The sequence below is a fragment of the Aptenodytes forsteri genome, unplaced genomic scaffold (genome assembly GCF_000699145.1).
Source record: "Aptenodytes forsteri isolate BGI_AS27 unplaced genomic scaffold, ASM69914v1 Scaffold535, whole genome shotgun sequence".
In the NCBI taxonomy this organism is placed as follows: Eukaryota; Metazoa; Chordata; class Aves; order Sphenisciformes; family Spheniscidae; genus Aptenodytes; species Aptenodytes forsteri.
This window is the reverse complement of record NW_008795855.1, coordinates 356279-367941: the sequence shown is the minus strand read 5'-3', so window position 1 is coordinate 367941 and position 11663 is coordinate 356279. Positions and strand designations below refer to the sequence as shown.

At 46.4% G+C, this 11663-nt stretch overlaps 1 protein-coding gene across 1 annotated transcript in view; it reads left to right on the top strand.

Moving 5' to 3' along the window:
• The first annotated feature begins 7733 nt into the window (after positions 1 to 7733).
• Positions 7734 to 11663, top strand: part of DISP2 (dispatched RND transporter family member 2) — an 11771-nt gene continuing 7841 nt past the window's right edge. Inside the window, exons 1-2 of the mRNA XM_009283697.2 lie at positions 7734 to 8140; positions 9856 to 9885. Coding sequence (XP_009281972.2) covers positions 7734 to 8140; positions 9856 to 9885 — 437 coding nt within the window. The remainder of the gene's footprint in view (positions 8141 to 9855; positions 9886 to 11663) is intronic.

The following is an 11663-nucleotide window of genomic DNA, read 5'->3' as shown; positions in this document are numbered from 1 at the left end:
GGTGGCCGGTGCCACCGAGGTTTTCCTGGGGCTGGGGGTGCGGAGCTGGGCACAGCCCCCCGGCCCCACTGAGGTGTGTCCCGTCCTCCCACCGAGAGAGCGGGCAAAGCCCCTCGCTGCCTGCCGAACTGCCCACCCCTCGGTTTTGGGGTTGGGAGGTCTGCGCTGCCTGGCTGGTGCCCTGGTTGTTCCTGCATGGGGCCAGGCACACCACGCGGAGCCAACCCTGCCGGTGGGCGACTGCCTGGCTTGGCCTCCCTGGCAGGTTTTGATCCTGCAACATGGTGAGCTCTCCCTTCTGCAGCAACGGGTGAGCTACTGTTGGTGAAGCTCAGCATGTTTCAGGCAGAGTCCTCATTGCGCTAGGCTATGGGCAAGCACAGTCTTCACTCCAAAGATCTCTTCTATAAAACCCTGCAGCCCTCATCTTCTCCCCCCTGCACCATGTGCGTCTTAAACATGGTGTCTTAAACCAGGTTGGCAGCCACAATCACTGTCATTTTCTGGAAACGTCAACAAGCCCATAATCATGGGCAAGGAGCCATCCCCAAATTCGCAAGCACATTGCCATTTGTTAGACCGGAGGCAACAGATCTACTGAGCTCTTCAGATTCTGTTTGACCAGAGCACACCCCGAGGTCAACAGCACACAAATTCCTTCTGAAAGCCAAAGAGTCTCCCTCCTGTCTGATACAGGGTATTCGTGCTGAGACGTCTGCCTGGGGGAACCAACGGGGCAGTCACTGCTCTTTAGACAGCTCTGGAGATCTCAGCCAGAGGCTGGTGTGCTTTTGGGTCTTGGTGCTCGCTGAGTGACTGTTACACAATCCAGCACTCTTTTAAATCTTGGGCGTTCGATGGGGTCAGAGCTATCACTGAAGTCCTGTTAGCTTTGCTTGCCTGAGTAATCCTTGCTCATTCAAACAGGTCTTTTGAAATGAATGCTGCAGCCCGTAAGAGTTAAGTTATAGAGATGAGTTAAGCCATCTGAAACAGGTGTATTTTGAATTTCACTCATGCTGCTCACTCAGGAACTAAAATTTATGGCAATAAAGTACAAGAAGATAGCTCTCACACTCCTGAGCATGCGTATACATAAATGCTTCTTTATGCAAGGCTCTTCATATAGCCACTAAAGGGTTAGCTCTGTAGTCCCCATCCCCTGCTCCTAGCCAACGCTCTTTATCAGCAATGCTCAATTCATCATCAGAAAAATACGGATGTTTGAAAACACTACCTTCCTTCTGGCCTCTTTCAGACTGGGATAGCAAGGTGGTGTTTTCTTTGCCTTTCCCTTTTCATTTTGTTTCTTTTTTCTTCAAAACAAGGCTTAGCAAACATGATTTTACCAGCGCGTTTTACACTGCCAGTGTCGATAGAGCAAACTGCATCCAGACCTATTCAGGCACTGAAGACTGGGTGGGGATCTTGAGCCCTTTGTGTCTGGTTGTATCCCGTCACACAAACCTGTACCCACAGCAGCAGTAGCTGCCCGGGGTAAAGGTAAGGCTGTTCAGTCGTCAATGGAAAGGATTATAAAACTAAACTTTTCTTGGCAGACTACGTGGGAAGCAGTTTTGCAGTCTCATTAATTTTTCATGATGATTTAACATACTCAGGAGTCTCATTAACAAAAGATCGTAAGTCTTCTTGAGGATATGCGTATCCTGCTGCTAGACTGAAAAAGCAAAACAAATAGCAACTACACAGAAGTTTTTCAGCGCATGAGAATTTGACCCAGCCTAAGGAGGAGACTAATTGCTCAGGAGGTGCCAGTCTCTCCCTGTCAGCTAGACAGGGGAGCTACATAACAAGGTGAGAGTGAAACGCAATGAACCCTTCCCTAATCTCTGGAAAAGGGCTCTATCTCCTTAGAAAACACAAGCAAAGAAGCTCTTTTTTCTCAAGAGCTCCACTCCTGTTTTGCTGGTGGTATGTTCAAAGAGAAAACCTCTATTTAAATTCCATTATAAAAACCCATTCTTAAAAAGTCATTTACAGCTCTCAAAGAAAAAGCCATTAATCTAGACGGAAGCTGACCTATAGCACGTGGTTTTAATTCAGAAAGATTTTTTTTTTTTCATTTGGGAAAGCTTGTACAGCTGACATGCAAGGAAAACCTTGCCAGAGTAAGAAAAAAGGGGAAAGAAAATAAAACTAGCTTCTTTTTTTACGAATGAAATTTTGCAGTGCTTAATGTCTAATTGAGCAAAGGTTCCTGGGGGAAAAGGGCTCTGGCTGTAGTCAAGATACAGACTCTTGCCCTTTCTCTCGCTTGTTTTTATTCCCCCTTGAGATTCTTCTGTCAACAGGAGAAGTTGTAGTTTGACTCAGGCATCAGACAGCTCCATTCACTTGGTAGGTGTTTCCCGTCTTTCATATGCAAAGTGCTGCTTTCCCGATCCTCTCCTTAGTATGCAAAGGGTGAGATAACCTTTCTATTAAAAAAAAAGAAGTGCTTATAGAAATGGTCTTGGGGATGAGGGTGGAATTAGGCAGACCAATAAAGAAGCCATTCCTTCAGAACGCTGCATATTTTTGGCCCATTTCTCCTCTCTCAGGGACGCACGCACTCTCCTGCTGTGTGGCTCAGAGGGAAGCAAGACCAGAGGCGTGCCAAAGAAGCGGAGTGGCAGAGGAAAGGGAAGGTGACCATATGCTGTCATTTCCCTGCCCCGCAAACCTTCCTCCGCCTGAGCTCAGCTCCGTGTGCTGGCAGAGTGAAGCCGTCCCGAGGGGGAAGGAGTTGGGGGCAGGCAGCCAATGCGGCATGCTTCCAGCAAACCCTCTTGCTGGGGCTTTGATGCTCAGGCCGGTGGGGAGGCGGGCAGCTAAAGCCATGTCCTGCTGAGACCTTCTGCGGGGCAGTGTCCAAGCTTCATAGCAGGATGCTGGTCTTGGGGTGGGGGAGAGATAGCCCCCTCATAGCGTTCAGCCCTTGGCTCCTGCCACGGACTCTGCAGCGCCTACTGCTGCTGCAGATCCCAGCAGAGGTGGAATGGCAGAAAGCTGTCTCCTTAGAAATCTTGACCTTATCTTGCCTGTTTTCTTGTGGGAAGAAGCTTCTGTCCTTTTGCTGGTTCCCCCACATGAAGTAGGCTGCCTGTGCCCTGGTACTCGTCTCAGAAGAGCACTGCTGCACTCAAAGTGACTCGGGCAGTTTCATAAATTGGATTATTATACTGTCTAGACATCTCAAGGGAAGAGATGGGGAAGCAAATAGCTTGAGAAACACAACTCATTGCCGTGGGTAACAGGAGCAGTTAACTCCGGTCTGTCCCTTGCCCTACACCTCCTCGTCCTCTCTTTTCCCAGCATCTCTTTGGTTGCATCCAGCTGAGCTTGAAAAAGAAAATGGAGGCTGTCAGGCTGCCTCTGTAGGCTTTTCTGTGGCTGAGAGACCATTTCCACCCACTCAGTCCCAAAGATGTCAAATATCTGACACAGCCCAGACTGGGAACAAACGTTAAAAAAAATGTTTCTCTTCCCCTGATGTTAGTCTTCGTTAGTGTCGGCGCAGTAAGCAGAGTCCAGTGTGGTGCTCTGCCCACCTCTTCTCCTGTCTGACAGTAAACAGATATCAGAAACTCCTCCACAACCATTTTTCTAGCATAGTTCAGGGTCCTGCGGGCCCAGAAAAGTAATAACAACATGGTTGCAGGCAAACAAGGACCAGCCTACATCTCTGGTGCAGAGCTCAGCGTATCAAACATTAAGCCCACCAGCACTATGGCTAATTGGGAGTGTAGCAAGTGAAGACTCGAATTCTGTAGAACTGCCAGCAGTGATTATCCAAACCGATCATTACTTGCGAGCTCCAGGTTTCCCTGGAGATTTTGGATAACCAAGGTCACATTGTCATGGGGTTGGAAAGAGACGAGCATCAGGCAACTCATATCCGGAGGGTGATTGACAGAACTGTAATTGTTTAGTCTGAAAAGGAGATAATGAGGAAGAGTCACGAGTGAACGGTTTGAACTAGCCAAAGTTATTCTAAAATATGAAGTCACTGAGCAGGCAGGGGATTGAGTTAAGAGACAACATGCGGGGGAAGAACGGAACTTGGCAGTATTTTGCAGCAAAGATGGTAAACAAGAAGAATGGGCTTTCGTGTGAAATATTAGAATCAAATATATTAACATATGTGGATAAAAACTGGAGGCAATCTGTGATATCCAAGAGTTTGTCATCTGCTTTCCCCACCAGGAGGTTTTGTAGCTGGGGGGTTTTTGGAGGAGGAATCATTCATTGCATGCTTCCTGCACCTCCCTGACCATCTTCAAAGTGTATTTTGTGAAAGCCTTTCTGTTCTGTCCAGTGTTACATATTCACCATCAGATGAGGCAGACATGGCAGTACTGCCATCAGACTAATTTAGTTATGAAAATCCTCTGTCCCAATCTCCTATGCAGATCCAGCAGTTTAAACAAAAAAGAATTTTGGTTTCGCTTTGAAAAAAAAGAACACAAATATTGTACAGGTGTGGGAATACCACAAGCACAAGCTGTCAGTGCAGCAGTGTCTCTGTGAATTATTGTGCATTGTAGGAAACCATCACCTATTTACAGTGTACAAAAATTAGGAGAAACAACAGGATCAAGGTAGAGGGAAAATAGTAACTGAGAGGCATCATAAAGGGAGCGAGAAAATGCCTAGACCTTGCCAAAGCATAACGCTACCACAATCCCAGCTCTCTGATGAAAATCCCCTGCCCCAGGACTACTAGTACAAAACTACAAACCCCAAATAAGATGCACCTGCACGTCAGTCACGGGACACCTGGGAACAGTGAGATGAATTACACTCTAAGCTTGAGAGAGTGGATTGAGGGACTCTCCAGGTCAGCTCTCCCAAACAAACTCTGCCCCTGCAAGCTCGACAGAGGCATAGGGGATGTGGCGGTTAGCACCTCCCAGTCAGGTTGGTTCTATAATTAGTATAGATGGGCAACGACTAATTAAAGATGCCATTTTATATGGTGACTACCACAGACCGTAATCTTTCTTTCGTTTGTCTGCAGTGCACCTGCCCTGTGCTGCAGCAGGACAGCTGAACCTGAATCCCTCCCAGTGCAGGCATGACTCTGATGAGGCTGTAACAAGTCCAGACGAGACCTTAGATTACATCTCATGAACCGCTTTGCTGGCATTTGATTTATAATCTCATGTATTGCATTCATATACCCCAATGACAAATTTGTAGACTTCTATTGTAAACTGCCTTTATATACAGCTGTAACACAAATCACGTGCTTGAAAGTCTGGGTAATCCTGCCACTAATCCATCTGTGACAGGACAGCCAGGACTTCACGCAATGTGGTTGATATTATTTCTTTTGACAAATTCTGTGGGTGAATGGGATATCATTGTCACAATCCGTTCAGGAGCTCCCGCTTTGGCCAACAGCACTCCTTCTTGCTATGCTGAACTAGCTCAAGTCTTACTAGTACTTTGGGTTGTAAAGCAGAGACAACCAAGTGCTGGAACTTTTGGGAGCAACCTGTCAAGCTTATCTCAATGAGGTGTGCACACATCTGACTGCTGGTTTTCTGGCACCTGAGGCACTCTTCCGAGGATGCAAAGAAGCTCACTTACACAGACACTGGTATTTGCAGACTACTTTAATATCATTTTGCCATTTGTTCTCTCCTTCCTTGGCCACTACCAAAAAATATTCAGAAAAGGAATTTGATGACCCAAAATAAAATGCCCCATGTAGTTCCCCCCTCCTGCATGGCCTCAGCTTCAGAAAATCTGCATTTGAACGTCAGTTATTGCTTCTGAAGTCAGTGTCATTGTAATGAGGACCCATGAACATGCCATCCATGTCTTCAACTATGCTGCAGCTGTCTTCTGGCTTAAAAACTAAAATTAGGATTGGATGGTGTCTAATCAGTTGAGATTTCTTCGTTACTAGTCCCTGGACTGGTCCACTGTGCAAGTAAAGCTGAGTGCTATGTCTGTGCCATCAGTCTCCACACTAGCACTGGTGTAACTGCTACGACAAACATTACTCTGTTGTACGGATTTGAATGAAATAAGCCCATTTTTTACAATCGTGAAATACAGTTTCTCAGTGTTGATAAACTCAACTGATGTTGGAAAGTACATAGCACAATCTGCCAAGGCCAATATGTCCTTCTTTCTGGAAAAAATACAATTTTCAAGCCATACTAAGCTAACAGTAGTCTTCAAATCACTTTTGTCATTGATATTATCATGCCATTTAACTTTGGGTGCAATTCCAGAGACTTGTAATTGCTAAAATTCTGTCTTTTTCCATGGCTGTCTGAAAAAGAAATGAGAGGGACTCTGCAAACTTTCAAAAATATTCCCTTCTCAAACATTTTGCCTTCATTTCTTCCCACATCGCATCAGGTGCCTCAGGCTAAAGTTCATCTCACTGTAGTCTTGCTCCAGCACTCATAATTCTTTGATGACTTGAGACACTTCGTGATTCTAGCTGGCCCGAATCCTTCATCATACTTAATCCTTGATGCCAGACATTAGGGCAAGACACATAAGTCAGCTGTAGACACCATGGCACGTGCTGTGAACAAGGACCAGAGACTACTGGTGTTTCCATATTGTGCCTTCTTTTTGAGCTCCAGATTGCAAAGTGCTGCTGAAACTCCAACACCCTGACCAGCTGCATCTCTTGAGACAGCAATTCCTAAGGCATTTTTGGGGTCAGTGTGACCTCAGTCTGTTGCATGTGAAGGGTTTTTTGGTGTCACACAGACTAACCAGTCCCTCAAAGTATTATTCAAACTATCTTCAAGCTAGCAAAATCTCTCAGGTTCCATAAATCAAGAACTGTAGGAATGGAATCATTTTTTAAATTCCTTGGAGAGAAGAAAGCATATCCTGCAGAGACCTCATTACTGGGGAATTGAAGTCTGCAAATGTTTTGTCTCAGTAAATGGAGCAGTCAGGGGAAAGTCAAGCTTCAAGAGATCTTGAGAGATCCTAGTCCATCCCCTTCCTGCATACCAAGACCAATAATATCTGTTGCTGACATCCTTGGGAGATGTATGTCTAAAATGTTCCTGAAGAGCCCAGCGGAGAGTCTGCAGGACATGGGAGCCGTTAAGGCATGTGCCAGGCTGGAAGCTGAAGTCCTTTTACACCGTCACAGCCATCAGGTTCACTGTTCAGTTTTTTTAGTGTCGGGGATGATTCACTCTCCTACACTCCCAACGTAGAGCAAAGCCAGTCCTTCTGCAGAGCGATCAAACAAATTCATCTTCCCACGAAGCACAGATAATTGAGTGTCTTTTTCACATGCAGTCTCCTTTGGTTTCCTTTTCCCAAATCTCCATAGTCACTCTGTGGTTCTGAGTTAGGACCCTGCCGTTATCACCAGCCAGAACGTTCTGCCCCCTCCACAGTGAAATATCTTGGAGAACTGTTTGAGGGGATGTGACCCAATTTTTCAAAATTTTGGAGCAACGTGCACAAAGATGTGACGGATTCTCCATCAGTTGGAATCCCTGAGTGAGTGATGGATGTCTTTATAAAAAGCATAATCCAGCTCAGCCCTGAGACTGGCTCTTGGTACAGCAAATGGTGAGGATTTACATCTTGTGTTATGTGGGAGGCCTGTGAGAGTCTCCAGTTTGCAGGATGTGATTCCCCTGCGTAGCCTTTCTACTGCTCTGCTGTTTTACCATACCTTTATTTTCTCTCACAGAGAAAAACAAAATACAGGACCTTGCCAGACCTGTCTCGCCATGCCAGAGATCGGGAACACCGAGCCCAGCTACAGTGGCACTTCCTGGGAAAGAATCTGCCCGGTCCATCACTGTCCCATTCCTGCATCCCCCAGGCTGGGGGGAGACCGCCTGCCCTCCTCCAGCCACACGCTTGGCCCAGTCTCCACCCAGTCCAATGGCCAGGTGCCGTCAAGCTCCCAGGACTTGCAGCAGCATCACCTCTATTACCCCTGCAACCAGCAGGAGCCCCGAGGCAGCTATGGCCTGCCCCCGCTCCCTGGGCATGGCGAGAGGCCCATGTTGTGTTCCCACCTTTCCAGCAGTGATCCCGCGCCAGCTTCCCACCACGAGGCCTCGGAAACCCCCTGGAAACAGTGGTCCCCCGGGCAGCGACGGCCAGTGCAGCATCACATTGTAACAGTCAGGTAAGAGGCACATGGAGAGCGGCTCAGGGGCTTTCAAAAAGCGTCTCCTGAACTTTGTGGTGGGAAGCGGGAGGGGATGAGAAGGGTCTGAGTGGGGATGCACAAAACATGGTTTTGCTCTTCAGTTTGGGACAGGAGCTGCCCCAAAATGCCCAGAGGGATCCAGTCTGGTCTCTCCATCTCTGTGGAAAGTGTACAGAGAGCTGCCATTCCCACAACAGGGAGAGGCAGGATTTGCTTCTCAGGGTGACTCATTGGATAAAGCCAAGGTCACTCAGTTGCTCCTAGATCATGCAGCTCTGATTATGCCCATCTTCTGTGATCTTTGTATTTTTCTCCTTTTGCACTGCAAGGCATCCAGCTGGCTAATCCTTTATCTTGGCAGAGTTTCTCAGTGATAAGAGCAGAGTTAATTTCTTTTTCTGCCCCCACCGAAGCTGCTGCCTGTGCTGGAAGGGAGAGGCAGCAGAGGGTAAGCACTGGCTACAGCTGAGCAGTGAGAAATACAAAAGTGGTGAAGATTACTTGGTTTTCCAGGTTGGGCAGCAACAAGGGTGTAAATTCTGTATTGTCCATGACAGAATCAGGCAAGCTCCATTTGCCTGCAGAGCGCCCCAGTGACTTGCTTGGGTGGTGGTTGTTTCTTGGGCAGCGCTGTGATGATGTATGCAGGATGGGCTTCCCCACTGCCTAAGCTACAACCTCTGCCCCTTCCAGCCAGCATCTTCCGTGGCACCCAGGGCCATCTGCCCCACGCAGATATCGGAGTGCAGCAGGACCTTCTCCCAGTTTAAGCCAAGAGCGTAGGAGGAGGGTGAAGGGAGGAAGGAGCACTCACCGAGCTAGGCTTGGCATGGCTCTGGAGAGAGGAGGAAGCCACAGCTGGGAGCAGTTCACTGGAAGCTGCATTGCAACCCAAGGCCATGCCGGGCTGGGGCATATTTCAAGGGGACATTTCAGTGGAAACAGAGAGCAGAATGAAAGGTCCTTCAGATATGGTGACCCACTGAGGTGCAGCTTTTCTGTTAAGATGTCAGTGGAAAGCTTGCCCTCAGGGATTCATTAACAAACGTAACCTTGGATCCCCTGGGGATGGCTTCTTTATTTCATTCCTCAGAGCCCTACAAGTAGGAATGACAAATGCTCCTCTGTGAAGGAAACCCTGGTAAAATGTTTCGAGCAGCTCCACTGGCCTTCTGCTCCTCTAGACTGGACAAACGCTGTCTTGGGAAGGGCCCAGGAAACAAATGAGAGCCACCCTTTTGGAAAATCCTTGCTGAGCGGAACAGAAAATAAAAACTATCCGTAGGCATTGCTAGCCCAACTGATGAAATTTAAAAAGAGGTATGCTCTTGTCAAGAAACAATTTAAAAATTCATTAGGAAAGCACTTGGATTTTCATGGATAGAGTTGCAGTGCTATTTCTATGGGATTACACTGCTAATGCCCATTACTTTCTACAGGCTTTTCTTAGACGGGCAAAAATGAGGAGTGACTACATGACTTCCCATCCTGTTTGGTTAAAATGCCAACGGAGAGGAAAAGACTCCATTGTTCATTAAACTAATTCATGTAGTGCCAGCACTTTTGCAGCAATGGCTCAGCTTGGTGCTTTCCAGCCCCTGAAAGGGTTACCTCGCTCATTAACAGCCCAGCACTGTGCTTCGTAGGAAAATAATAAATGAATGCATCTTTTTTTTTTCTTCTGTCTGCAGACATGACAAAGCTTTCAGGATGCCAAAAAGGTATGTTTAGTATCAAAAGCTTCCTGTCCTTCTACCCCATTATCATTGCTCTCCTACCCTGCTATTAGGAAATGCAGAATATTATCGCTGGCGACATCCCTGGCAGGCCCAGCTTCAGAGGCAAGGTCAGCACGCCCCGCTCAGGGCTTCCCATCCGCTGGGAAAAATCTCAGTGTGCTTACGAGATCAATTTAACCTGCATTAATGAATAGCAACACTATCCTGACAGCTGTTCTTGGGGCAGGTGCCTGGCTCTAATCCATACAATAGCTTTATATATATATAAAATAATCCTGTATGTATGTGTGTGTACATATATATATATAGGATTCATGCAGCTTGGCCCACCAGATGAGCAATCAGGAGGATAGCCCATCCGTGAAGTAAGTTCACCTTTTCAAAAGACAGAGAATTTTTAATACATTTCTCAAAATTAAAATAATTTGATTGCTTTCAACTTCCATTTAAAAGCTGATTTTTGTAAACTATTTTTTCTGGAAGGTTTGGGTAAGGATCTTCCGTCATCAGATACTGCAGCCAAATCTTTTTTTTTTTTTCCCCCCAGTAATTGGACATGGAATCACCCAAAACAGCCTCCAGAAATTAGGTACTCTAATGCGTAAAGGGCAATTTTTGTTCATTTTCGTAGCAAAGACTTCACCTATGAAAACAAACTCGATAAGGCAGTCTCAAATTGAAAAAAATACCAGGCCTGACCAAAAGTCATGTGAAAAGCTCTTTGAAGGGCTTGTAATGATTTCTAATTATGAGAAATAGCTGCATTATTTGACTCAGTGAAGTTGGAAGCAAGAAGAGCAAAAGAGCAGGCAAGCAGGAACATTACACCTCGAGGCTAATACGCACTGGCACGGCCGCTCTAAAGTTCATAAATATTTCACTTCCCCATGAAGCTCAAATATTTGTCAACTATTTTTTGAACAAAGAATTTCTTCTATTTCAGAAATACATCAGAATACAGAAGAAATACCTAGAACCTGCCAAACCAGAGCAGGAACCCATTGAGATATCTTATATCTCAACAGATATTTTTGAGGAAGACAAAAATCTTGTGGCAGTAAAACCTGCACTGATAAAAAATTGTGGGATAGTAACTTTGATAGATCATCCCATAAGAGACACAGTTTGTCCCAAAAGAAAAAAAGAACTCGGATGGAAAATTTTAGACCAGCTCTTAAGAACAAAAGTAACTGGCAAGAGTTTTGGCCAGAGTAAACTGCTTTTGTGGAAACGTTTTGTTTGTATAGAACTGTCATTAAAAATGTGCGTGCCACCATAGCACACTGCTACATATCCCAGGCGTGGCCCTGCCCCGCGGGCTTGTGTGTGTTCTCCAAACCCTGAAGGAAAACTGGTCTGCTGCATTTGCAGATGCTCTTGCTGTAGGTTCAGCGTTTGGTTTTGAGGCTGATATCAGGGTGAGATTCACTCATCCTGCGGATGCAGAAGCCACTTGTCCACTCCGTGAATGCTGCTGGCAATCCTAACATCGGTTACATGTCAGATCGGTGGTTTCCATCCTTTTTTGCTGTACAGACGCCCATACGTTTCCCAACAGCAAGGCAGGCCCCTATATAGTGAGTGAATTTAGACCAATGACAATGGACTTGCTTGAGTTAGTTATCTTTAGGGGACCCTTCAGAATAGCCCAAAGACTTCTCAGGGTCCACAGGTTGAAAATCTGCAGGCCAAACTGTTAGGCAGCTACTAGCTTAGATTGCACAATGCGGGGGGGGGGGGGGGAGGGGAGAGCGGCTTTT